General features: G+C 53.2%; 1 protein-coding gene across 2 annotated transcripts; it reads left to right on the top strand.

The window, feature by feature from the left end:
* Positions 1–1,856: 1,856 nt before the first annotated feature.
* TRIM3 (tripartite motif containing 3) lies at positions 1,857–26,462 on the top strand. 2 transcript variants are annotated; one of them, XM_032640664.1, is made up of 12 exons: positions 1,857–2,019; positions 10,277–10,442; positions 15,909–16,140; positions 16,365–16,516; positions 16,744–16,924; positions 17,204–17,936; positions 18,042–18,145; positions 23,770–23,937; positions 24,126–24,294; positions 24,549–24,619; positions 25,627–25,767; positions 25,890–26,462. In XM_032640664.1, exons 2-12 carry the CDS (start codon positions 10,312–10,314, stop codon positions 26,040–26,042), a joined length of 2,235 nt encoding a protein of 744 aa, XP_032496555.1. In that variant the 5' UTR covers positions 1,857–2,019; positions 10,277–10,311; the 3' UTR covers positions 26,043–26,462. The 2 variants fall into 2 exon arrangements, with proteins under 2 accessions (XP_032496555.1, XP_032496556.1); XM_032640665.1 differs by lacking the exons at positions 1,857–2,019; positions 10,277–10,442 and having other exon boundaries at positions 15,909–16,135.
* The last annotated feature ends 706 nt before the right edge of the window (positions 26,463–27,168 follow it).

Raw genomic sequence — 27,168 nt, 5'->3', positions numbered from 1 at the left:
ACGGTCCCTGCCCACAGTGCTTACAGCCTAGTGGGGGATAGAGGCAAGTAACTAGGCAACTACAATACAGTGATAAGTACTAGGATACAGAATACAGAAGTACAGGGGGCTATGGGAGCAAAGAGGAGGGGCATCTAGCCTAGATAGGTGGAGATGGGGATGTCAACTTGAAAGCTGAGACCTGAGGGTCACTAGAGGATAGCCAGGTAAAGAGTAGGGGGAAGAGCATCTTAGGCAAAGAGGCCAACATACGTGAAGGCCCTGCGTAGGAACAGGAAGGAATTCAGCTTGGGAAAAATGAAGGGGGAGTGGCTAGAGGATGACTATAGAGGTAGGGTAGTAGATCATGCTGAGCCTTTTCAGGCTGCTTACGGGCTTTTGCCCTTTGTTCAGAGGAGCTGTGAAGCCTTATCAGCAGGCGGTTGATGACACGGGAGTTTAGGACTGAGGAAGGGAGTCTTTGTGAGACTTAAAATAGTGTTATACAGACCGGAGTTGCCTGATATCGAGTAGTCTCTTAGCCCTGGCCCCATATTCCAAAGCAAGGGTGAACCCTGTCTGAGGCTCATTCACAAGCACCAGAGCACCTGCGCTGGGTGCCAGAACTGAGGTAGATTAGAAGTCAGGGCACTTCCCAGGGTCCCTGCTGCAGCCCGGTGTTGAGCCCAAATCTGAACCTTGTGTGATGCGAGAAAGCTCCCCGATAGCACTTTGATTTACTCAGGGACCAGGGACCATCACCCTATGCTCCTCGACCAAGGGATGCTCCAGATTTTTTCAGCATTCTCCCCTACCTCTGGAAGGGTGCAGTTATCTGACTGGAGCTTCATTATAGAGTGGGGTGGCCCCTCACTTTGTGGGCCACTGGGGCTTTTTCAACATGAAAGGTACTGAGGTTCCAAGTGACTGGAGGCAGGACCTATAAGCAGAGCTCAAACCCTGGTTCCAGCACTTTCTGCCTGAGTGATCAGGGTTAATGTCTGGGGAGCCAAGGGCCCTCAGTTATTTCCGTTGCAAAACACGGCTAATAAAAGAAGCTACCTATTAAGATTATGTGTACTAAAGAAGATAATATATGTAAAGTGATTCGTTATGTGTCTGGCACATAATAAGCACTCAGTCCTTGTTAACTGTTATACTTTTTATTATTTTCCACCGGGGCTGCTTTTCCACAAGGTGATGATTCTGAGAATTGCTCTGGTCTTTGGAGGGTGGAAGGGAGTCGCTGGATGGTCTGAACCATAATTTCCTCGCGAGGGGCCTCCTGAGAGAGAGCCAGGCACCTTGAACCAAGTTAAGTCCCCCATCTTTCTACCCCGTCAGCCCCTTCTCCCCAGAGCTCTGCGTACTGCCCTTCTACCCTGGGGCTCGTCCGCCGCCCAGAGATCCGTGCCGAGGCACAGGCGATCCCTGTCTCCCCCTGCTCAGCAGAGACCACAGTAGCATAGTCCGTAGGAGCCCCCCCAGGAAAGCCTGGAAGGGCACCTCCAGGAGACAGCCCTTACCGGCTCCCAGAGTCCGAACACCCTGCCGTCCAGCTGCCTTTTCGTGACGGAGCGTCCGCCCAGTCCCTGAGACCCACTGCGCTGCCCTTTCCTGGAGCCGTCGGGAGCCAGAGGCAGCTGGCGGGGATCGAGGATCCGGGATCCGGGATCCTGCTCAAGGGTTCCCCAGCCCGACAGGGTAGGCAGCTCCTGCAGGAGCTTCGGGAGAGTTGGAGGAGCGGTGCGGGTGGGGTTGGGGCGGGCGGGGCCTCCGTGGCGGCGGGCGGGGCGTGGGTGGGTCTTCGGTCTCCGAGCCGCCCCCTCCCCCGGCTGGTCCGCAGCCCCGCCCCGGCCCCTCCCTCCGGCCTGTGCGGCGGGTCCGGCGGCGGCGCCGGCGCGGGGACAGGCGGAGGCGCGGGACGTGGGGCGGCGCCGCGGGCAGAGCCGGGCGGACGGGCGCTGGCAGCAGCAGCGCCGCGGGCCCTTCGGAGTGGCCGCAGTCCGGGTCTTGGCCCTCCCATCCTGCCTCGCCGCGGTGAGTGCGACGGGCGGCCCCCAGGGGTGCGTTTGTATCCCTGTCTGCCCAGGTCCCGGTCCGGGTGCGAGCGGCGGTGTGTCTGTCCGAGTGTCTGTGGGTGAGGGCATAGATGCTTTTCAAAAGCTGTGCCTGTCTCTGTCCACGTGAGGCGTGTCCCTGTCCGTGAGAGCAGTGGGGGGATTCTTCGGGCTGTGGCTGCTCACGTGAGGTCCATGTTTGAGGGGGGAGGCGCGGGTGGATGGGTGATGCTTCCTTGGAGGAGCGCGGGGTTTGGGAGCTTGTGTATGTTGGCGGAGGGTGTCGAACGCTGCGGCCGAGGATGGTGGGGGGTGGGGGAGCGGGTGGGGCTGCTGAGTGGGACTCTGGAATCTTGTGGCCCAGCTTGTCCGAGGGTTCCTTTCTCCCTGGTGCAGACACTTCCACCCTTTGCTACCCGCTCCCTCCTCAGGCACCTAGAGGCCCACCAGCGGGTATAGAGGACACCCTTTCCTCCTCTAGCACTGGCCTCTGGACAGGAAGCCGCATCCGGAGGCTGTTTCTTGTAGGAAAGGACCCTTCTGTTTCCCCTGCAGCCTGGGCCCCGCCTGGAGGACCCCAGGCTCCTCCCTGGTTCTGGCCTCCTCCCTTCTGGACTTGGCTTCAGATCATGGGCTGCAAACCTGCAGGGACAGATGGTTGCAGGTTGGAGGGGCAGGCTGCACCCCAGGGAGGTCAGTCCACTAAAGGCCAGCCCTGGGCTTGTTCCTGGTGTGGGGGTCTCCGATGTGGAAAGCAGAAACCCAGGACTGGCCCCTGTAGGAAGATGAGATCTGGTAGGTTGGAGCAGGTGCAGAGGTCTTTTTCACAGGTCTCTCCCTGCCTGTCTGTCCAGCTCATCAGTGCCCATTCATCCCCTAAGCAGGGTTCTGATTTGCTGCAGAATTGGAATCAGAGCTGCAGGCCTGACAGGTGCCCTGCTTCTCTTGGCTTGCATGCCTCCAGTGACAGAGCACTTACTACTTCTGTTATGGGAACGCTTCTTTATGTTAAGTGGAGGTCGTTTTCCTTGGAACTTCGTTCACTTGTCTTGTTACTGCCTTTGATTTTGCCTCTCTGTCTGGTGAGAGGATACTGCAGTGATTTAAAGCATGGATGGCTCTCTTATCACCAACATATACTGAGCACCCTCTGTGTGCCAGGTGCTGCCTCAGCCACGTAGGGGACAATGGCATTCTTGCTAAGAGAAGAGCTTGAGCAAAGGCCCATAGTTGATATAGTACAGCCTGTGTTCAGAAAAATGGAGCAAAACCATTTTGCTAGGCCAGGGTAGGGGGTGCCCAGAGGGAGTGTCATGGGTGTCCTAAACTCAGCAAACATTAATTTTGGAAGGGAGGTGGGGACAACTACAGCCACTCTCTAACACACCTAGCCTTCCTGTGGAAACCAGCAATCATACTCAAGGTAGTACAAGATTGGATTTAATCATGGGCACATATTACAGTCTGTAGGGACCTTTGGCTGGACAGAAAACCTTGGGAATCTCAGATTTGGGGAAGAAAAATATACCCTCCCCCAATTTGCAAGTAAGGGGATGGAGTAGTCCAGAGTCTTACCTTGCATTGGCGAAATTAGTGAGAGTCAGGACTAACTCCTGGATCTCCTGACTTTTAACCTAGACACATTATAGGAGCAGAAGCAAGGATAACAGTCATACCTAATATCTGAAAGTTGAAAGAAGAGGAGGAATTGAAAAGACTCCCAGGATTCTGGCTGATGTGGCTAGGTGGATGGTGGTGGCTTTTACTGAGATGAGAGACGCAGCAAGATGAGTAGGTTAGGGGAAAGTGAATTCAGTTTTAGACTAGTGTCTAGCATCATCCCTGTACAGATGTCCAAGGAACAGCTGGATATACAGGTGTGGGTTCAAGAAGTTTTCTGCACAGGAGATAAGGCTTTGGGAGTCATTAGCAAGTGGACGGTAACCGAAACCATGGGAGATGGTGAGATTTTCCAGACAGAGTATGGAAGTGAGGGGAGAAGAGGCCCTAGAACAAAGCCCTGAGGAGCTAGACATATAAGGAATGGACAGTGAAGGAGCAGCCAGAGAGGCAAGTGGAGAACTGGCATCGAGTGGGTTGTGATAGCATCAAGTACAGCCTCTGCCCTTTTGAGTCTTGCTCTCTTGCCCAACTGGTCTGTGTTTCTTAATTTTTGATGCTTCTCTTCCATTACTCACTGTTTTCCCAGTGTACCTATCAAACTCCTATTTGTCCCCTAAGAGCCGGCTCATATATCCCTTCCTCTGCAAGTCTTCTTTATTCTCCACCACCTTCAGAGTTGGGTACTTCCTCCTCTTTGCTGCCGTAGCAGTTTGAATATGTCAATATCATGACACTTATCACATGGTAGTTGTATATTTCCATGTCTGTTTCCCACACTAGTCTGAGAACTTGTGAAGGACAGGGAGTGTGTCTGTTTCAGCATTGTGTCTCCAGTAACCACTTTAAGGGCCTTGCCAGAGGGCCCAGGGAAGTTTGATTGTTTGATAGGTTGATCAGCTCATTGAATGGTTCATTCATCTACTTACTCAGTCTGGCAGTAGTGGGTGGGAGAGTTGGTACTGCAGATTTCATCATTTTCCTTCCCTGCCAATCTTATTGCAAGGATTCCTTGGCTTTGAGGACTTCACCTCCTCCAAGGCTTCATCTGTTTCAAAGAAAACCCAAAGACTGTAGCCTGCAGTCATTTGTCATTTTGCTGAAGCCTCAAATGATCAAATACACTTGGAGGCTAGTGACCAGGAGTGAGTCATTTTCAGAAGCAAGTGAGCCTAACTGGCCTCTTGCATCCACTTTTTAACAATGCCTCGGTCACCTACCTTCACTCACAGCTGTGTCAGTCATCTATACTGGGACTCTCATGAGGTTGTACGAGGAAGTCATGGAGGAAGTTAGATGCTGTTTGAGAATTTGGAGAAACTGAAAAGCCTTGGAACACATCCTTTGCAGATGTCAAAGATCAGGTGGAATCGGCACTGGCTGTCCTCATTTGCTCACAATCAACTTCCTCTTCAGCCCCCTGTATCTGCCTTCCTTTCCTCCAGCCCTTAGAAACCACACTCCCTGAGGTTAATACCAGCTTCTTTTGGGCTTTAGGTCATGGGAACTGTTTGCAGCATTTCACAATGAAGATTGTTCTCTTACTCGTGAAGCTCTCTTCTCCCTTGGCTTTCATATCTCTTTCCTGATTCTCCTGCCTCTCTGGCCACACCTTTTCAATTCTTTTCAGGCTTTTTTTTTTTTTTTTTAAATGTTGGGCCTTCTTTTAATTTATTTATTTTTATTTTTGGCTGTGTTGGGTCTTCGTTTCTGTGCGAGGGCTTTCTCTAGTTGCGGCGAGCAGGGGCCACTCTTCATTGCAGTGCGCGGGCCTCTCACTATCGCGGCCTCTCTTGTTGCGGAGCACAGGCTCCAGACGCGCAGGCTCAGTAGTTGTGGCTCACGGGCCTAGTTGCTCCGCGGCATGTGGGCTCTTCCCAGACCAGGGCTCGAACCCGCGTCCCCTGCATTAGCAGGCAGATTCTCAACCACTGCGCCACCAGGGAAGCCCTCTTCTCAGGCTTTGCTTTCTGGGCCTGTCCCTTAAATGTTGAGGTTTGTTGGGGCGCAGTCACAGGCTCTTCTTTCTCACCTTATGCCCTCTCTGGGTGATGTCATCCACTTCCGTGCCTTCAGGTACCATCTCTACACCAACTCCCAAATCCATATCTCCAGGACAGACCTCTTTCCTAGGCTCCAGCTTGTCTTTCCACCTGCCAGCTGGACCTCTCAAATGTCCCATAGGCACCTCAGATTCCTCTTACTAAACACTGAGCCTGTCACCCTCCCATCCAAACTGCTTGTCTTTCAGAGTTTTCAAGCCAGAAAACTGGGAATCATCTCTAATTCTTTCTTCTCCCTCTACTCTTCATATCTAACCAACTGGTCACCAAGTTCTATTGATTCCTCCCTATAAAATTCACTTCTGTCAACCTCCCCTTAGCCACTCCCCTAATCAAGGCCACCATCATCTCTCCTCTACGATGTCATGGCAGTCTCTTAACTTTCTGCTCATGACACCCCTCAACTGTTTCCCACAGTGCAGTCAAAAATTTACTCTTTGGGCTTCCCTGGTGGCGCAGTGGTTGAGAGTCCGCCTGCCGATGCAGGGGACACGGGTTCGTGCCCCAGTCCGGGAGGATCCCACATGCCGTGGAGCGGCTGGGCCCGTGAGCCGTGGCCGCTGAGCCTGCGCGTCCAGAGCCTGTGCTCCGCAACGGGAGAGGCCACAACAGTGAGAGGCCTGCGTACCGCAAAAAAAAAAAAAAAAATTTACTCTTTTTGCTCTCTCACTCTATACTTAAACCCTCTTCACCTCCCCACCCTGCTCCTTTGCTCTTTGGATAAAGCCTTAATCCCCTAGCAGGGAAGGGTAAAGTCTCAACTCCTCAATAAGGCCAACAAAGATTTGTATGATCTAGCTCCTGCCTACCACTGCATCTCATTTCTTAGTCCTCCCCTGTCACAGTGTTTGATTCAGTCTCCTGATGCAGAAGGCACCATTCTCTCTTTAACTCTTCCCCATCCTGGAGCTCTTGAATGGCCCTTTCTTCAGGAGGACTCTCTGGACCTCCAGCCTCCTGCACATCCTTCCCTCGCCCCAGATCTAGGTTAGGTGACTCTCAGCAATCAGTGCTTCCCTGTCATAGCCCTCACCATATTGCACTACATTAATTGATTTATTAGATTGTGGAATCCATGAAGGCTGAGCTGTGAGTATTTATCTTTGTATCCCCAGGCCTAGCAGAGGTGTTGAATGAATGCTGAAAAAGGAAATGAAGTGCCTTTAGAGCCTCAGTTAAAAGATGGGAAGGATAAGGGATGCAGAGATGGCAGTAGGCAGCCCGAGGAAGGAGGGTGAAATCTCAGCTCTGAGTTCAAGATCTTCCAAGTACCTGCTGTGATAAACAGTCTATTTAAACCATGGCCTATAGGACCTTGGGGGGCAGATCTCTAAGGAGCAGCGAGATGGGAGAGGTGGGAGTAAAAGCCCAGGAGAGGAAGGGAATCTTGGTGATTTAGGCAGGGGTGTGACCTCAGCGGCTGCATGCCCAGCACGTCTGGGTGGGGAACTGAAGCAGGAAGGGGAAGGGAGGGAGGAGCTGTCCGTGCTTGGATGTTGCCCAATCACCGCCCCTGTGTGACAGGCTGGGAGAGCCCTTTGGGCTTGGAGAGAGGCGGAGCCTGACTTCCAGCTGCCCCAGAAGGGCCCAGTAGACCACTCCTACTCTTCCTCTCAGCCCTCCCCTTCGCCAAACAGAAGCTTCAGCTTGGCTCCGGCCTCCTGTTCCCTCTGCCAACCCTCGGTCTGTCCTCCTCCTGCTATGTTGTTGTCTTTGTATTAAGTCTCCAGATTCAGAACCCTGCACATCTGGAGAAAGAACCTCAGAATCCCGTTGTCCACATTCAGGGATGCCCTTCCTACCCTATCCATGCCCACCCTCACGTAAACATAAGGCACATGCAGCTGAGCTCCTCTCCTGCCCCTCCGCAAACCTGGAGAGAGCTGCGGACTCTGGACTGGCCCCACGGCATTCATTCATTCATTCTTCATTCACGCATTGTTTTTAGAGAGGGCCATGGTGCATGGAGTTGGGCACAGATAGTGGTGACCTGCTCCCAGTCACTGCCTGTTTTGAAGTAGTCTGGCTCTCTTTCTGCTTCCCTTCATGGCCAGATTTCTCTCCTGAATTGTCTACAACTGCTGTGTTAATTTCTTCATTTCCATTCATCTTTCCATCACTCTGACCTGACTTCTGCCCCTCCCATTCCACCACAGCCAAATCTGGTGGACGCTCTCCAGTCTTCATCTTACTTCACCGCTCCTTCTTTCTTGAATGCCCCTCCTCCCCTGACTTCCTTGACCCCACACATTCTTGGTCTTCCTCCCATCTCTCTGAGTTCTCCTTCACTCTTCACTCTCTATCCCTAGATGGTCCCATCCATTATCATTGCCTTGTGTCATTAATATGCCAATGCTTCCAAGTCAAAAACCAGCCCAGACCTCTCCCTGGAGCTCCTATATTCTATTTCTTACTTGACATCTCTACCTGGGTATCACACAGGCACCTCTCAGACGTCTCATGGTTAAAATGGAATGGCCCAAATCAGCTCCTTAGCTTTCACTGTCTCTAGGCATAGCCCATCACCCTCAGGGGAGAAACCTGGGAGGCCTTACTGTCATTCCTTTCCCCTCCCACATCCAGTCCATCGTGGTGTCCTTTTGACTCAACCTCATGGTTATTTCTCAAATCAGTCCACTTTTTTGCCTATAGCTCTGCTAATACCCAACATCAGCCTACCTGAAGAACTGGGGTAGCCTCCCAAGCTTCCACCCTGGCTCCTCTTCAATCCTCATAGCTGCCAGTGTATGTAGCTTTTTAATTTATTTTTATTTTTTGTAAATTGCATCATTTCTTTCCCAATTTGGGATAGAACCCAGATTCTTAACATCAAGGTCCTTTGTGATCTCATTCCAGCCTACCTTCCCAAACTCCCCTGTGGCCTTTTATTCCCTTTGCTCTGACCACATGAACCCTTTCGGGTTCTCAGTGAGTTTCTGCCTAAGGACTTTCCTTCAACGCTGTTGCTTCAGCCTGGAATGATTTCCCTCCCTCACTTTCTGATGCCCACACCCTCATCCCTACTATTTTCCTTCTAGCCCTCAAAGCTCTACTTAAAAGTTACCTGCTTGGAAAGGCCTTCCCCAATCACCCAATCAAAAAAGCATTCTTTCTCATAGCATCCTTTTCTTCTGTATAGCACTCCCCTCTCCCAATCTGTAATTATATATTTATTCATTTATTTACTTTTCACTACCTCCGCACCACGAGGACAGTGACCATATCTGTTCTGTTTATCACTCTATCCCCAGCGCCTGTACAAAGTAGGCACTTAATAAATATTTGTTGAATTACTGAATTAATTCAATAAATATAGACCAATCCTTATGTCAGGCTCTGTGCTAAGTGCTAGGAATAAAAAAGAAATAAAATATAATGCCTCTCCTCAAGAACTCTGGACAAAGCAGAGAAATAACAAGAAAATTACAGTATAGTGTATAAGGGCCAGGATGGAGGAAAGACAAGGTGCAGAGTGACATAAAGGTGGAGCACCTCACCAGACTTCAGGAAATCAGGGAAGGCCTTCTGGAGGAGGTGACATTTACGTGCAGACCTGAAAGATAAGCAAGAGTTAGCCAGACGAAGTGGGGGTGAGCAGAGGATCTCAGGCAGAGGGAACAGAATGTGTGACTGCCCAGAAGCAAAAGAGAACAAGGAGTTTTCCAGGAACTGAAAAGAAAGAAACCAGTGTGACTACTCATAGAATCATGAGACGTGAGGTGGTAGAGGGAGGTATGGGCCAAAGCTAAGTTTTGTTGGCCAATTTAAGGAGTTTGGACTTTGTCCTCTGGACAATGGAGAACCATTGAAAGAATTTAAACAGGGAGTTAGTGATAAGATGGAATGTGTGTTTAGAAGCCTCCTTCTGGCTGTGAGGGAGAGGGATGAGAAGGCATAGGCGAGGAGAAGGACACCAGTTAGGAGGCTGTTGCTGTATCGCTGGAGAGAATTGGTGGCACCTGAATTGGGGTGGTATCTGTGCAGTTGGAGAAAAGGGGATAAGGTATTTGGGAGGCAGAATCCACGAGACCTGGATACTGATTGGATGTGGAAAAGAATGTGATCCCGGGCAGTTGTGCTGGGAGGTGGGTCAGAACATAGATAGAAGGGCTGCAGGTGGTCAGAGGAGAGACACTCCATCAGGAAAGTCTCCCGGGGGAGGGTTTGGGGGAGGCAGAGGAGATGAAGGGTGGGTGTGTCAGTGAAGGGCATCCCCGTACCACACACTTGACATACACTATCGCAAATTCTCAAAACAACCATTTGAGGTAGGGATTATTATTTCCATAACTGCAAATTAGGAAACTGAGGCTCAGAGAGGGTATATGAATTGTGCAAGGTCACATAGCTGGTAAGAGGCTGAGCTGGGTTTAAATCAATCTAACCTGACGCCTGTGCTTTTAACCAGAGCAGCAGGCCCGGAGGGTACTCAGTCCATGTTCTTCACCCTGCTCGGTCCCTGGCAGAGAAGAGATGGGGCTAGTGCTCTGCAGGGGATCAGGTGGGGAGAGGGTTTGCTGGCTTCCCTGGTACTGACCGTCTTTCCGTACACAGGCTGGTGTGAGTGGTAGGTGCCATCCGTGGGCACCATGGCGAAGAGGGAGGACAGCCCTGGCCCAGAGGTCCAGCCAATGGACAAGCAGTTCCTGGTGTGCAGCATCTGCCTGGATCGGTACCGGTGCCCCAAGGTTCTGCCCTGCCTGCACACCTTCTGTGAGAGGTGAGGGTGTGTGTACCGGGGAGGGATGAGGACCTTGCAGGGCCCCCGGAGAAGGGAGTGGCATGTGTAAACCTGTAAGAGGTGAGGGAGGTGTGTGCACACATGGAGGGGAGGAGATGAACCCCAGCCTACAGGAGGTAAGGGTTCGGTGCAAGAACCTGTGAGAGGACCGGAGGTTCCTAACACTGGTCTGTGGCCCCTGCCCAGAACAGGGCCTCCTCTGCCCCTGCCCAAACCCCAAGGCAGCCTTCCCAGAGAAATCAGGCAGAGCTGAGACTCTCAACCAGTTCTGGCACCAGAACTTTCTGACCAGTGGAGGATGTTCAAAACTAGGTCTGTCCTCCCTGCCTGTCCTCACTGTTGTCCTGAGGCACTGAATGAGAGGCGACCGCTCCCAGCCTCTGGGCTTCTATCTATTATTCATTCACTTAACAAATGTTTATTTATCGAGCAACTACTATGTGCCAGACCTGTCCCAGGCACTGGGCAAGCAGTGATAAGCAAAAGCAGTTATGATCCTTGCTCTTAAGGAGCTTACAGTATAGTGAAGGAGAAAGATAGTGATCAAATCATCTGACAGTCAGACTACAGATAAATGTAGTCCGTGCCACCTCAGTCAGACACCCTCCCAGCGACGCCCTGCATCTTGCCATCACCCAGAATAATACCACTTCTTCTGTGGTTACAGACTCCAGTATCCCACTCTTGGCTTCCATTACCCCACTCTCACTACACCAGCTTTGACTGGATGTAGATGTCCAATGCCCTTGACTGCTCCGTCTTCTCCCAGCTCCTTCCCGGTCTCCCTTCCTTTCCTACCCATCCTGAATCCCATGGTGGACCATAGGCCTCTACAATTCCCACACACCTTTGTCCTTTTCTAAACCCACGTGGCAGAAGCCCAATCCTGGATCTGAGCTGTAATTGGAAAGCTCCATACCTTCTCCTATATCCAGATCACTGAGCATTCTTGAGAAAATCAGTGCCTGAGAAATTATAACAATAGCTACCGTGTATCGATTGCTTACTATTTGCCAGGGACTGGCTAATGATTTACACGTATTGATTTACTTGATCCTCACAACAGATACTTTATTATCCCCATTTTAGAGAGGAGGAAACTAGGGTTCAGAGTCATTAAGTAATGAAGAGATATTTCCGAGGCTCCGCAGCAAGTAAATAGTCGAGGTCTGAATCCAGGTTTAACTGCAGAGAGCCTTCTCTCTTAATACTACTCATTCATTTATCCCTTGGTCCCTGCTCTCAAAGACTTATGCTCTAGTGGGAGGTGACAGACAGTAGGCAAGCAAATAATCAAACAGGAGAGTCACAGCTTGGGCTAAGTGTTTTCCAGGAAATAAACAGGGAGTAAGTGCGGGCGGCTGGGCCAGGGGCTGGTCTACGTAGAGTCATCAGGGAAGGCTTCCCCGAGGAGGTGACATTTGACCTGAGACCTGAGGATGAGAAGGAAACAGACATGTACAGATGGTTCCAGGCAACAGGATTATCTTCGCGCTGTTCCATGCAAAGGCCTTAAGAAAGGAGTGAGTGGGGCACGTTCAGAGACCAGGGGAGAAGCCAGCGTGACTGAGTGAGGAGGAAAGTGGGATGAAGTGAGGTCCGAAAGAGTCAGAACAGTTCACGGAGGAGCTTGGCAGTTTTAGGAAAGTTTTGGATTTTGTTCTGTATGCAGTGGGAAACCACCGGAGGATTTTTTTTTTTTAGCAGAGAAGTAATGTGACATAAATTAGACTTTTGTTTCTTGGCCGCGCCGCATGGCTTATGGGATTTTAGCTCCCCATCCAGGGATCGAACCCGAGCCCTCGGCAGTGAGAGCACGGAGTCCTAACAACTGGACTGCCAGGGAATTCCATAAATTAGATTTTTTTTTAAAGCTCATTCTGGTTGTCGTTTGGAGAGTGGACTCTAGAGAAGCAAGAGTGGAAACAGGAAGCCAGTTAGGAAGCAGTCGTAAGCCAGGTATGTGCGACACGTAGGACGGAGATCTTGATGAGTTCAAAGGTATTCAGGATAAACTCCAGATTCAGCAAAGCTGGGGAGAGAATTACAGGGGAACTGAGTAGAATGGTTGAAATGCAGATTTCATAGTTGATGCCGTGATGGGTGATGAGACATAGGTAGTGCTGGGAGCATGGGAGTGGATAGCTGAGGTGAACTGGAGGAAAAGATCACGGGGGGAGGGGCTGAGAGGAAGCTTAGGAACTAAGAAATCTCGATGGGGGGTGGGTCACCCTGTGGATGTCAGAGCCACCGAGAATGATGGCAGGAGTGTGTGTGTGTTGGGGTGGGAGGGAGGGTAACAGAAGAGAGTGAGCCAGAAGAAAGACTTCGGCCAATGGGGAAGCAACCATTGAGTCAGTGGAGACAACATCAGGGAGGGGTGTTGTAGACAGGCCTGAGCTTCCAAGGAGCTGGAGGAGAAGAATTTAGAAATGTTCCAGTTGGGGGCGGGGAGGACTCAACCCCACCTTCTGGTCCTGAGGAATGTGGAGTATGAGACAAAAACCACTCTCAACTCGAGAAGACTGAAGGGGAAACTAGGTCACAAACAAGTTAATATTTGTGAAGCACTTAGCATTGTGCCTGGCGCATAGTGTTTGTTAAATAAAGAAAAATTAATTAATTCAGATCAAGAAGTGTAGAGAACGTTAAGAGAAGAGATTGAGGATATGGGAAACTTTGCAACAGGTAAATCTTCCCTCCACAGATTTGTGGTCTCCAAACACAGCCGCCGTCAGTCTGTTTCTAGTAAGATTCCTCTCCCGCTCCGTTCAGTGACTGATCCCAGCCTCCCTGTCCCCCTGGATTCCCACCACCACCCCACTCCTTCGCTTTCAGCAGCTGACCTTGCCGGAGGCAAGTTGGGCATCCTCTCTCTAATTTTGCCCCCTGTGCTCAAGTGCATCCACTTCATTTTCCCCTCCCTCCATCCAGAGGATGGGGTCCACTCCTTCTCTTCAAGCCAGCCTGAGCCACTCTCCCATCCCCAGACCTCGTCCCATGTCTTCTAGTGTCTTCCCTCCCTCCTTCTCTACTGGCTCCTCAACTTAGAAACGTGCTCAAGCCTCCCGTTACAAACAGATAAGAACACTCCTTTGTCCCTCTGTCCCTCCCAGCTGCCATCTAACCCATCAACCTACTTTTTACTCAAACTTCCAACCTCCCATTCACTCTTCAACTGGCAAGAGTCAAGCCTGCCTTCCTCTACCCCTCCCTCCACTCACTGTTTTCCTTACAGACAAAAGTACTCTTACAGTTGCCAGTTTCCGTGGGCATTTTCCAGTCCTTAGCTTCCCTGACTCCTCAGCTGCTTTTGACACTGATGACCACTCATTCCCTGCTTCTGAAATTGCACTACTCACTTTGCTGCCCTGACACTCTCTCTCCTACCTCTCTGCCCGTTCCTCTTTGCTCTCCTCTTTCAGTATTTGCTGGGTGCTCTGTCCTGCTCTTGGCGCTGTAATCCCCTTCTTGGTGATCATATCGTCTCCCGTGGCTACAGAAGCCATCTAAATGTTGATGGCCTCCCTGTCTTTATCTCTAACCTGCCTTCTCCCCAGCTGTCTACCGATCCCCTCTGCCTGGATGTCCCACCGTTACAGTAAACTCAACCAGGGCAAGGCTGAACTTCCCTGTAAACCAGTCCTCTTTCTGTGTTTCTCATCGTGGTGAATGTCACTCAGTCATCTAAGCTAGGAATCTGGGAGTCAACTGAGACTCATCTCTCACTCCCCATGTCTAATCAGACAACACTACCCACCGGCTGCACTTCTCAAATACTTCTCAGATTTGCTCCACCTCAGTCTGCATTTCTGTTGCCTAAATGCAGGGCTTTCTCACCTCTTGCCTGGACTATTACAAGAGCACCTTGGTTAAGCACATGCTTCGCCTCGGATCTGGCTCTCGTGCTTACTAGCTTTGTTACTTTGGGCCACTTACCCTTTCTGAGTCCATTAACAAACACCAAGTGCAAAGCACAGCCTGCCACATTGTGCTTAATAAATGGTAGCTGGATGCTGAGGAGGACGGTGCTCCTACCCCTTGTCTGCTGTCTCATCATGTTCACATTCACCCTCCACACAGAGGCAGATAAAATGGAAAGCTGGCTGTACCATGCTCCTGCAGCTCGCTCGTGCTGTTGAGATAGCTTCTAAGCTCCTTGACGTGACCCAGGAGCCCTCCATGAACTGGCCCACGCCTCTCTCTCCACACTTCCCTTACCATTCCTTGCCTTGGGCATCCTTTGAACTGCTTATAATTCCCTACTCATACTGTGCTGTTTCTGGCCACCTTGTGTATCTGGAACACCCTTCCTCCTCTCCCTGCACCTTTCTTGGTCAGACTAACAATTATTTATTGGGCTTCCCTGGTGGCGCAGTGGTTGAGAGTCCGCCTGCCGATGCAGGGGACACGGGTTCGTGCCCCGGTCCGGGAGGATCCCACATGCCGTGGAGCGGCTGGGCCCGTGAGTCATGGCTGCTGAGCCTGCGCGTCCGGAACCTGTGCTCCGCAATGGGAGAGGCCACAGCAGTGGTACCGCAAAAAAAAAAACAAAACAAAAAGAACAATTATTTGTCCAGGAAGATTTTGCTTACGTCACCTCCTCTTCAGCCTTTTCTGGCTACCCTCTCTACTACCAGAGGCCCCTTCTGTGCATTTCCTTATCACTGCATCTTCTGTGTTCCTTACATTAATGACAGGTAATCCTAATAGCTGTAATTAGTGTTATAATAGTATTGTAATACTACAATATATCGTACCTTCTGGGAGTCAGGCGTGTCAGCGCTTTACATTTAATTCTCCACACCTTGTGAAGCCTGTACTGTCTCCATCTTGCAGAGGAGAGATCCTTGGCTCATAAAAGTTAAGTAACTTGTCAGGGGTCATACAGTATGAGAGTTGACTGACCTGGGAACTGAACCCAGGCAGCCTAGCTCCAGGACCCATACCTTTAATCATCACACTGTTTACTTCTACAAACTCTAATTTTGTTACTTTTTTTCTCTACAAACGGGGAGTATTTTAGAGGTAGGCACTGTGCTTTATCTTTGTATCCCCAGAGCTTGGCACAAATTTGGCAAGAGCAGGTGGTCAGTAAATGTTTAATGAGTTAATGGTGCGGGGGTAGGCAGTCACACATTTTCTGTGAGAAGGGTTTGTAAACACCTGTGAAAGGTGAACTTGTGTCTGCGCACCCTGTGAGGAATGCGTGTATGTCTGATCCTCTGAGAGACGTCAGGGATGCGTTGCCGCTCAGTTGTGAGAGGTGAGGCCTTTGACCCCCGCTGTTACGACAAGAGGCGTGTGCCGGCCAGAGAGGTTTCTCAATGAATGTGGCAGCACAGCTGTGAGCACAAGGACTGGCGCCCATGGCAGGTGACAGGAGGGGTGCACTGACGCCGCCCTGCCGCTTCATCCCTTTGACTCGCCCTCCTCCCCGGCCAGATGCCTCCAGAACTACATCCCTGCCCAGAGCCTGACGCTGTCCTGTCCAGTGTGTCGGCAGACGTCCATCCTCCCTGAGCAGGGCGTCTCTGCGCTGCAGAACAACTTCTTCATCAGCAGCCTCATGGAGGCCATGCAGCAGGCACCTGATGGGGCCCACGACCCCGAGGACCCCCACCCCCTCAGCGCAGTGGCTGGCCGCCCCCTCTCCTGCCCCAACCATGAAGGCAAGGTGGGCCCAAGCAGGCCCAGTGAGGCCAGGACTTGGGGTGGAGGGGGAGGAGAGGTCGGGGGAGGGGCCGAGTGGCTGCGGGTGAGAGGGGATTCTAAGTGGTCCGGGTAGCGGGGGTGCACCTGGAAGGTGAGAGGCAAGGAAGGCAGGTGGGGTGGGGGAGGGCCGGGGACAGAGAAGCGTGGTGTCTAGTCGTTGCCTGACGGGAGTCCTTGCGCCGCCAGACGATGGAGTTCTACTGTGAGGCCTGTGAGACGGCCATGTGCGGCGAGTGTCGCGCCGGCGAGCACCGGGAGCACGGCACCGTGCTGCTGCGCGACGTGGTGGAGCAACACAAGGCGGCCCTGCAGCGCCAGCTCGAGGCGGTGCGCGGCCGGTAGGCGCCCGGCGGGAGCCCGCGCCGGTGGGGCCGTCTGGGATGGCGTCTCGGCGGGGGCAGAGGAGGGACCTTCGGGAGGGTGGAGATAAAATTCTTAGGGAGGGCAGGGGGGTGTCTCAGGGAGCGGAAATCCTGGAGGGCGGCAGTAGGGTCTCCGGGGAGAAGGGACAGCTTCGTGAGGGCATCCTCAGGCAGCCCTGGTATGAGCTGTTTCCCCTCCCCAGACTACCACAGCTGTCCGCTGCCATCGCCTTAGTGGGGGGCATCAACCAGCAGCTGCAGGAGCGCAAGGCAGAGGCCCTGGCCCAGATCAGCGCAGCCTTCGAGGACCTGGAGCAAGCGCTGCAGCAGCGCAAGCAGGCCCTGGTCAGCGACCTGGAGGCCATTTGTGGAGCCAAGCAGAAGGTGTGTCCGCTCACCCTTTCCCACCACCGTCCAGCGTGAGATGGCCTGTCGCCTCCATGCGTCCCCTGCTCCCCACACGCGCGCACCCCTTCCCCTAGTCTATACTTGCCCCCTTCTGGCGTGGCCAGTAGGTACCGCGGGCATCTGTGTCCCTCGTCCACACTCACCCTCTTGTATTCCCTTCGTGCCATAGTACAAGTTCATCAGGGATCGCAGAGACCCCCCTCACCTTGCCCTCCACGAGCCTGCTTACCCAACCCTCCCCTAACGCCTCCTCAGGTGTTGCAGACCCAGTTAGACACGCTGCGCCAGGGCCAGGAGCACATCGGCAGTAGCTGCAGCTTTGCTGAGCAGGCTCTGCGCCTGGGCTCGGCCCCGGAGGTCTTGCTGGTGCGCAAGCACATGCGAGAGCGGCTGGCGGCGTTGGCAGCGCAGGCCTTCCCGGAGCGGCCCCACGAGAACGCGCAGCTGGAACTGGTCCTCGAGGTCGATGGGCTGCGGCGATCGGTGCTCAATCTGGGCGCGCTGCTCACTACGAGCGCCACTGCACACGAGACGGTGGCCACTGGCGAGGGCCTGCGCCAGGCGCTGGTGGGCCAGCCCGCCTCTCTCACTGTCACTACCAAAGACAAGGATGGGCGGCTGGTGCGTACGGGCAGCGCCGAGCTGCGCGCGGAGATCACGGGCCCCGACGGCACACGCCTGCCGGTGCCCGTGGTGGACCACAAGAACGGCACGTACGAGCTGGTGTACACGGCGCGCTCCGAAGGCGAGCTGCTCCTCTCGGTGCTGCTCTATGGACAGCCGGTGCGCGGCAGCCCCTTCCGCGTGCGGGCCCTGCGTCCTGGGGACCTGCCACCTTCCCCGGACGACGTCAAGCGCCGCGTCAAGTCCCCTGGCGGCCCGGGCAGCCACGTGCGCCAGAAGGCGGTGCGTAGGCCCAGCTCCATGTACAGCACCGGCGGCAAACGGAAGGACAACCCCATTGAGGACGAGCTCGTCTTCCGCGTTGGTACAGAGAGCCTTGGGCGGAGGCAGAGGGCGGATGAGGCGGGGCCAGAGACTCAAAATGACCTCAGTGTGCATTTTTTGCTTCCATCCCGTTTCTTCCCCACAGGCAGTCGTGGAAGGGAGAAGGGTGAATTCACCAATTTACAGGGTGTGTCCGCAGCCAGCAGCGGCCGCATAGTGGTAGCAGACAGCAACAACCAATGTATCCAGGTAAGCTCTCCCCGAACACCAAAATAGAAATTATCAAGCTACAGCCTAGTAAAACAACAACAAAACGAAAATAAAACAAAGAAACAAAAACCCAACAAAGTATACAGGTCGCCTCCTGAAGGGTGAAACCCTACAGATAGTACCTTTACTTAAAGAGCAATGAATCACAGCACCACCCCTCCCCCACTCGCTCGCCATCCGTTCCACAAGGGCCACAGCAGGAACCAGCACCTTCACAGTTAGGCACTGGGGTTTACTGTGCCGGCAGCCTCTACCTCCCAGGCTGTGGCTCAGGCCAGACCAGCTCCTGGACCCCAAAGATCCGGCTCATTGTTCCCTCCTCGCTGCCTCCACCTGAGTCCCTGGCTGGCTCACTTTCTGCCCACCACAGTGGTCAGGATACAGCCTCTGCAGCTCCCCACTATCTCCCAGCATGCCTGCGTGGATCCAGAATGCGTGTCGTCTGTGCCCGTCTCTGCAAACGTCCAGTTGACTAGACAGTCAAACGGGGAGAACCTGTGAAAAGGGGTGCCTTCCAGTGGCTAGACTATAGCGCATCCTCACAGGTGGTCCTGCCTCTGGCCCTCCCAGCGCCTCACACACCCGAGTAAAGCATCTGCCACTTGGATGGACGTAGCCTCTGCTGCACTCTGAGCTCCATAAAGCCAGAAAAGGCGGTTTTCTCTTTTCCTTGTAGTGAGCCTACGAACAGGCAGAGCCAGTGACGGGCACCAGTATGGTAGGCGCAGCAGAGCACTTCACAGCTCAGGCTCTGAAACCAGACACCTGGGCTTGAATCCTAGCGCTGCCACTTACTGACAAGTCATGTGACCTCCCTGAGCTTAGGTTAACTCATGTGCAAAATTAGGAAAAGAACACTTCAGAGGGTTGCTGGGAGCACTGAATGACATCATGTACTGAGCCTGGCACCAAGCGAACCTTCTGACTCTTAGCTATTGTTGAAAATACCATTGTCCAGGTGGGGACAAAAGCCAGGAGGTGGGAAGGTGCTATAGGGCGTTGTTCAGGGAACTGGAAGGGTCCCAGAGTGGCTGGAGGGAGATTGCTATTAGAAGTGGAGTAGCTGAGGTCACGCTGTAAATGGCTTTGGAGAGGAAGCTGTGGAATTTTGATTTTATTCTGTACAGGATTGTTTCTAACTACTGTAGGCTTTCAGTTCTTGGAAACGTTTTGTCAGGTAGTAAAACTTTTCCCCGAAGATCCTTACTTCCCATCTGTACATTTAAACTTCTTCCCGACCCTCTGCCTGAGTACCCCCGTCACAGACGCAGCTCTGCCAAAGGCCTGTCACCTCGGTGTCAGCTCCTCCTGGCCGTTGCTTTCCACCTAGCCGGCTGAAAGAGCCAGGAACTCTTCCATGACTCTATTCCCAAGCCTGTCTAGCCCGCCTTTATTCCCACCTTGTTCCTAAGAGCAGAGGAAAGGAGAAGCTCAGGTCCACGCAGGGAGGCATTTGGGTCCAGGCTGGATGGTGAGAAGTGGAGGGGTTTGGATGGGTAGGGGTGGCGCTGAGGCCCTGCTCCATCACAGCCTCCACCCTCCAGCTCCGTTCCGCCTTCTTACGCCAAGGATGCTTTTTGGCACAAAAGTTGAGGTTTGGGAAACTTCCCCTGGGGTGCACACACACGGGTACTCATATCCCCGGAAAGATGTGCCACTTTGTCTCCCTGACGAGGGCCTGTGTCTGTCTGTTGTTTCAGGGTGGGGACTTAAGAGGGAGGGCCTAGTGCAGCCCCTCCCCCCCCCAAACACTTCCTTCTGCTACAGCAATCCTCCTTGCCCCTGCTGCCACCCATGCAGCAACCTCATAGCTGCTAGGAGCCTGGCTCTCGATTCCACAGCTGAGGTTCTCTCACTCTGGGGTCCTCAGGTCTGCTGTGGGCCAGGCTGCCAGATGCACTGGGACTCCCCCTCAGTTCATGAGGGTTGGGGCTCTCGTGAACTTCTCCTTTGGACTCGGCTGTGGCGGCAGCTGAGGCAAATCCTCTCCTTGTGCTGGATCAGCATCAGCTGACAGAAAAGAAGAAGCATTTTGTGATTCTGAGTGAGGCATTTGATTTGGATACATTACATCCTTGGGTAACGGTCTGAGTCCAGAAATGTTATCAGCTCTTCTGTGAAAGCGTCCTCATTTCCTGCAGGCAGAATGCTAATCGCACTCTCCTCCAAGCTCCCTCAGCCTTGAGCCGTACAGCACTTTTCATTCTCTGCCAGAGTCACTGGTTTGTTCGTTTGATTTTGTTTTGGCCTCTCCCCCAAGTAGACTCAGATCCTGAAGTTGCTTACTGCTACCGTGGCAAAAGAGAGAGATGTTAAGGATCAAATTAGGGCACTGGCAGATTCTAGAGATAAGGCAGCAAATATGGCAGGTTTTGACGAGCCATCAGATATCCAGGGAGAGGGAGGGATCAAGAATTGCCGGGCTTGGTGACCTGAGTAGGCGGTGTTGCCATTTGGGAGCGGGCCTGGGAATAGGTTGATGAATTCACTTTTGCCTGCGGTGAGTTTGAGATAGCTGTGCGGTATCCCAGGGGAGGCGTGCGATTCTGGTCTGGGAGTGAGCTGACGGATTTATTCATCTGTTGAATGTCTGCTGGGTGCCCGTTGCCATTCCAGTGCTGCAAATGCAGAAGCGAACAAAACAGACACAGTCCCTGCCCCACCTGGGGCTTACATCCTTAGATGGGGGACAAGGGTACTTAGCAGTTATTTAGTGACAGGAGTGACAGTTGTTGTGAAAAGAGCTAAAAAGCATATATCACGGAGACTTAACTTTATGTGTGTATATTGACATAGGAGATGGAGTTGATCATTAAAACCTTCTCTGGGGCTTCCCCGGTGGCGCGGTGGTTGAGGGTCCACCTGCCGATGCAGGGGACACGGGTTCATGCCCCGGTCCGGGAGGATCCCACGTGCCGCGGAACGGCTAGGCCCGCGAGCCATGGCCGCTGAGCCTGCGCGTCCGGAGCCTGTGCTCCGCAACGGGAGAGGCCGCAGCAGTGAGAGGCCCGCGCACCGCAAAAAAAAAAACCACACAAAACCTTCTCTGAAGAAGCGACCTGGAAATTCTGAGAACTGGAGGATGAGTAGGAGTTGGCCAGGTGTAATGGGTGGGATAGGTTAGGATAGGCTGGGAAGAGGAAGACCCCCTAAAGCCTCAGTGTTGAGCTAGAAACTAAGCTGCTTGGAGTGGAGGAGGCAGACACATTGCCTCACTGCCCAGCTGGTGGTACCTTTTCGTCCCTCTCACAGCACCTCTTCAGCCCGTGGCGCCTACCTTCTCCAAGTGCTGTCCAACCACAGGGGACCAGGGCAGAAGCCAGGGGCATTTCTGATCAGCCAGAGAAGGGCATGATGGGAGGTCCACATCAGGAGGAAGTGATGTCCATTGGTGAGACCAGTTCAAACAGCCCTGCGGGCCTAAGAAACAGAGATGATGCAGGGGCGGGGGACTCAGTCCACGCAGGAGGGAGAACATCTGGATCAAAGAACAAGGCCAAGGCCCATAACTTGAGTCCTCCAAGGCTGCTCCTGGCTCTGATTTCTCTTGTGTCCCTAGAGTTTTAACAAAGCAATGTGTGAGCCTTATGCAGTGAGTGATGTTGTGGCTGTGAAGGAGAAGCAAGAAGGCTTAGCTATAGAGGAGAGGAGCATTAAAATCCTAGGTGCTTTTAGGATGGTGAGACCTGAGCATGTTGCTAAGGTGGAAGAAGTACAAGAGGGTGAGAGGTTGAAAGGTCTCCTCTGTCCAGATTACCTTATCAGCCTCATAGCCTGGACGGGCTAATCCATGTCCATTCCCCCACCCTCACCTACCCCTTTCTTGTCTGCTGCTAAGTCCTGTGGAGTCTTCCTCCTGTATGTCTCTCGATCCATCTACTTCCCTCCAGCAAGTGCCCTGGTCCAAGCCATCATCAGTTCTCACCTGGACCACTGCAGCACCTCTGCCTGGCCGGCCAGCTTCCAGTCTCGACTCCTCCCTGCAGACAGAGTGCTCTTTCTGAAAAAGCTCCCATGTGCTTTTTCCAACACCACCAAGCAGTTCTCCAGTTCTCAGTGGACACTGACCAGGGATCCTTTAAATTCAACTCAGTTCCAACACGATCTACCTGGAGATGGCATCACATCCCACAGGTTGAAGGCTCAGTCCCATAGGACCGCCCCTACTTCAGATGCTGATTGAAAGTTCAGTTTGTCACCTGTAGTCTGACCAACCGGCTATAAAGTGGAAGTTCCCACAACCGACTCCTGTGTTCAGTTAATTAGCTAGAGCAGCTCACAGAACTCAGAGAAACATTTAATTACGTTTATCAGTTTACTATAACAGATACTATAAAAGATACAGATGAGCAGCCAGGTAAGAGATACATAGGGTGAGGTCTGGAAGAGTCCCTAGTATAAGGAGCTTTGGTTCCTGTGGAACTGGGGTACACACCCTCCTGGCACCAACCCGGAAGCTCATCATATCTTCTTGTTCAAGAAGTTTTATAAAGCTTAATCTGTGCTCCCCACCCCTTCTCCTTCCCAGAGGTTGGTGGGTAGAGCTGAAAGTTCCGACCCTTTAATCAGATGGTCTTTCTGGTGACCAGCCCCATCCTGAAGCTATCTAGCGCCCCCCCAACACCCTAAGTCACCTCATTAGCATAAACTCAAAAGAGACTCCTTATGAATGACAAAAGACACTTATTGATCAGGAAATTTTAAGGGTTTGAGGAGCTCTGTGCCAGGCACTGGGGACAAAGGCCTAATATATTTCTTTTTTTTTCCCCCCAAATTTATTTATTTGTTTATTTTGGGCTGCCTTGGGTTAGTTGCTGCGCGTGGGCTTTCTCTAGTTGCGGCAGCGGGGGTTACTCTTTGTTGTGGTGCACGGGCTTCTCGTTGTGGTGGCTTCTCTTGTGGAGCAGGGGCTCTAGGTGCGCGGGCTTCAGTAGTTGTGACACACGGGCCTAGTTGCTCCGCGGCAGGTAGGATCTCACCGGACCAGGGCTCGAACCCGTGTCCCCTGTGTTGGCGGGCAGATTCTCAACCACTGTGCCACCAGGGATGTCCCTCAAATATATTTCTTATTATATTACCAAGTCAGATCTCCTCTTGTCACTTTCCTGCCCAGAAATTTTCAGTGAATTCTCATCATACCCAGAATAAAACCTTACTCCTTCTGTTCTTTACGGGAGTGCCCACTGCCCTCCATCCACACTAGGCAAGTAGTGCCCATACTGAATTCAAGCAGCGCCCCTATTGGACTCTGTGCCTTCTACGTACTGCTGACTCTGCTTAAACACCTTTCTTCCTCCTTCTTTACTCGCCAACTTTGGTTCAGCTCTTGGCGTCCCTGTTAGGCTTTTAGCTCAGATTGCCCCTGCTCTTGGACCACCTCTCACCCCTTTCACATTCCCACAGTCCCATTCACGCCTCTGCTGCCTGTCCCCTAAGGTCTGCGCTGGCAACGTCAGATTCTCCCCACAGCAGGGTGTCAGAAAGTGCTTGTTGAGTGCTGAATGAATGGGGGTGGGTCTCCTCCCTCAGGGTCCTGCTCCCTCCCCTCTGTGCCCACAGTCTCTCCCCTCCTGCCCCCTCGCTCCCTTGCTCCTCTGCTCCAGGTTTTCTCCAACGAAGGCCAGTTCAAGTTCCGCTTTGGGGTCCGAGGACGCTCGCCTGGGCAGCTGCAGCGTCCCACAGGTGTGGCCGTGGACACCAATGGAGACATTATCGTGGCAGACTATGACAACCGTTGGGTCAGCATCTTCTCCCCTGAGGGCAAGTTCAAGGTGAGAGGCCTGCTGTCACTCTACTCTGCACCCTTGGCCAGCTGAGATGTCCGTTCTAGTGCCTCCTGGTGGTCAGGGCCTGGACTGCTCGATCCACCCTCGGCCTAAGGTTCTGCTTTGGTGCCAGGCTGCGACTACTCTCCCCACGGGGCAGGATAAAGCCCCTAACGGATATCCCCTTCCTCCAGACCAAGCTTGGAGCTGGCCGCCTCATGGGCCCCAAGGGAGTGGCTGTAGACCGGAATGGGCATATCATTGTGGTCGACAACAAGTCCTGCTGCGTCTTTACCTTCCAGCCCAATGGCAAGCTGGTTGGCCGTTTTGGGGGCCGCGGGGCCACTGACCGCCACTTTGCAGGTATTGGGAAAGAACTTAGAGACCTAGTCTCTGATACCCCAGTCCCAAAGAACTCCCCTGGATGTCCCAGCTCTACAGACCCCCTCCTCCTATATTTTGGCCCTAGGGGACCCCATCCCTTCACTATACCCTAGCACCATCATCCCAGAGACCCCACCCCTCTCCTCACACCACAGCTTTGTCATCCCAGATGTTCTCCCCCATCCCACTGAGTATCCTGGCTTACTGCCAGAGAGCCCACTTTGTATTTTCAGGGCCCCATTTTGTGGCTGTGAACAACAAGAATGAGATTGTAGTGACGGATTTCCATAACCATTCAGTGAAGGTCAGTGTTCTCCCTCCCTCTGTGACCACAGTTCCATCATCCTTTCCTCTTGCACAAGACTCCTCTCTCCCTCACCTCCCTTCTCTCCCCCTTGAGATCATTCATTTGAACAATTAACATCTATGGCGTGGCCGCGTTGTCCCAGGCACTGTGCTAGAAGCTGGGAATACAGTGGTGAATAAAGCAAACACATTCCCTGTCTTACTGGTTCTGGTCTAGTGGGGAAGAGAAGAAAGTGCCGGGATATTACAGTGTGATGTGATGCATTCTGTGGCAGGAGAGTGCGGGGAAACTGAGCGAGGGGGTAGCAGGAGCATTTGATGCAGGTGGAACTAAGCACAGGTGGGAATTCACCGGAAGGTACGGGGACAGGAGAAGCCAAGGAGGTGGGAACTCATACCGTGTAGTCCAGAAAGTACAAGTAGTTCAGATGAGGTTTGAAGAGGGGAGTGGTGCCAGCTGAGAATGAGCCCTGCTTATTCCCTCAAGGGGCTTGCTCTCTTCCTAAGAGCTACGGGCAGTCACTGAATGATTGCAGGCAGGAGGGTGATGCAGTCCTGTGTGTCTTAGAAAGATTGCTCTGGCTGAGGCGAGACTAGAGGCAGGAAGATCAGTCTTTTGCAATAATCTGGCTGAGGACCATTGCAGTGGCAATATATGCATAGGGTACAGATCTGCGATACAGTCAGTGGGTTGTGGTAATTCATTGGCCGTGGAACAGAGGAGAAGGGGGAGTTGAGAATGACTCAGGGCTACCTGGGTGTTGCCAGTCACTTGGGAAGGAGAAAGAAGAACTGCTTTTCCAGGGAAGATAAGCTGCCCAAGGGACATCGGCTGGAGATGTCCAGTAGGCAGTGGCATGCATGGACGTGAAGCCTGGGAAGAAGAACTGGTTTATAGCTGCAGATCTGGGGGTCCTCAGCCCTGGGGCTTCACCCCATCCTCCTCCAAGGCCCCGCCTTCTGCCTGAGGCCAGGTCCCCAGTCCCCAGCCCTTTCCCCTGCCAGGTGTACAGTGCCGACGGAGAGTTCCTCTTCAAGTTCGGCTCCCACGGCGAGGGCAATGGGCAGTTCAATGCCCCCACGGGAGTAGCCGTGGACTCCAATGGAAACATCATCGTGGCTGACTGGGGCAATAGCCGCATCCAGGTGAGGAAGGCCCGGGGATGGCACCAGGGTGAGGTTTCCCGCTGGGCCCCAGGCACCCCCTCCTCAAATGCCACTCATCTGCCCGATCTCACGGCTCCCTCCAATCTCCGCTCGTCCCTCAGGTGTTCGACAGCTCTGGCTCCTTCCTGTCCTATATCAACACATCTGCAGAGCCACTGTATGGCCCGCAGGGCCTGGCACTGACCTCGGATGGCCACGTGGTGGTGGCCGACGCGGGCAACCACTGCTTTAAGGCCTATCGCTACCTCCAGTAGCTGCACGGGACCTGCCTGGCTCTTGGAGGGACGGACATGGGGTGATTGGACAAGATGGTCTGGCCAGGAGGTGGGCCAGACCTGGCAGCACTGAATGTGGGCTGCGGGCGCGGGTGCGCCCGGTGCCCTCCCTCTCCCCCCTCCCAACCCCACGGTTGCACTTTATTTATTCGGTTCTTGCTTTGGTGACTGGGTGGGCCTGGACCATGGTCCCAAGGATGTGTGCAGAGCTTCACCCTCCCCTCCCCTCCTTACACATCACCCCATCCCCTCGGTCGGCTCCCCATCCCCCCAGCCTGGGGCCAGAGCAGCCTCTTATTCCAGGGCAGAAGTCCCTCTGGTTGTCTCCCTACCAGCCCGTACACACTGACAGAGACAGCAGTACCCACCCCTCACATTAAATAGATGTGTTCACCACGATGGTTTTGTTGCTTTCTTGTGGGCCGGGGCTGGGAGGGGAGGGGAGGGTGCAACTACCTCTTGACGAAAAGGTGGGCAGGCAGCTGGGAAGGGGACCCAGATTCCCAAATGTGCCCTGATGTTTTGAAGCTTCAGGAGAGGAGAGCAGAGAAGGGGAACGCCTGGGGCTCAGCCACCTCTGAATGCCTGTCCCCAGACCCACGTCTCCTGCAGAAATAGTAAGTCCTTTGGCTATCTGCTCTGGGGCTGAGAAATGACGCTGGCCTAGAACACAGCCAGCAGCTCTAGGGAGAACAGTTGGAGGGATGACAGCAATCCTTGAAACGCAGGCCTGGGTTAGGGACCTGGGGCGAGCCCAGGTGGAAGCTGGCTGTGGGAGACTCCGTGGCCAATTTCAGAACTCAGTCCTGGAGGCTCGGAGCTCTGCTTCCCCCTCCTGCTGTTCATGCCAAGACTGCTGCCCTTTCCCCACAGTGGAACAAGGGTCCTAGCATCCCCTCCTGAGCTCTGTTCTGCCAGGGTTTGGCTGCCAGTTCCAGAGATGATTACCACTAGCTCTCAGTGATTTGGGAGTTAGGGACTGTGATTCTCCCTGTCTACAAAAGGCTGAAGCTGCCCTTCATTGCTGAGTAAGAGCAGAGCGCAGTCTTGAATCTGTTGGTGTCATACTCCTAACTGATAAGTTATAGCACCTTACTCATTCTTA

The sequence above is a fragment of the Phocoena sinus genome, chromosome 8 (genome assembly GCF_008692025.1).
Source record: "Phocoena sinus isolate mPhoSin1 chromosome 8, mPhoSin1.pri, whole genome shotgun sequence".
NCBI classification, from domain to species: Eukaryota; Metazoa; Chordata; class Mammalia; order Artiodactyla; family Phocoenidae; genus Phocoena; species Phocoena sinus.
Note: the sequence above shows the minus strand (reverse complement) of the source record. Positions and strands in the feature narration are given on the sequence as shown.

What these genes read in the sequence shown, in the direction of transcription:
- TRIM3 (XM_032640664.1), top strand. Translation starts at nt 10,312, where the DNA reads ATGGCGAAGAGGGAGGACAGCCCTGGCCCAGAGGTCCAGCCAATGGAC. An exon ending in GCAACAACCAATGTATCCAG is followed by an intron (nt 18,146 to 23,769) that starts GTAAGCTCTCCC and finishes CCTCTGCTCCAG; the next exon opens with GTTTTCTCCAACGAAGGCCA. An exon ending in GGGGCAATAGCCGCATCCAG is followed by an intron (nt 25,768 to 25,889) that starts GTGAGGAAGGCC and finishes CTCGTCCCTCAG; the next exon opens with GTGTTCGACAGCTCTGGCTC.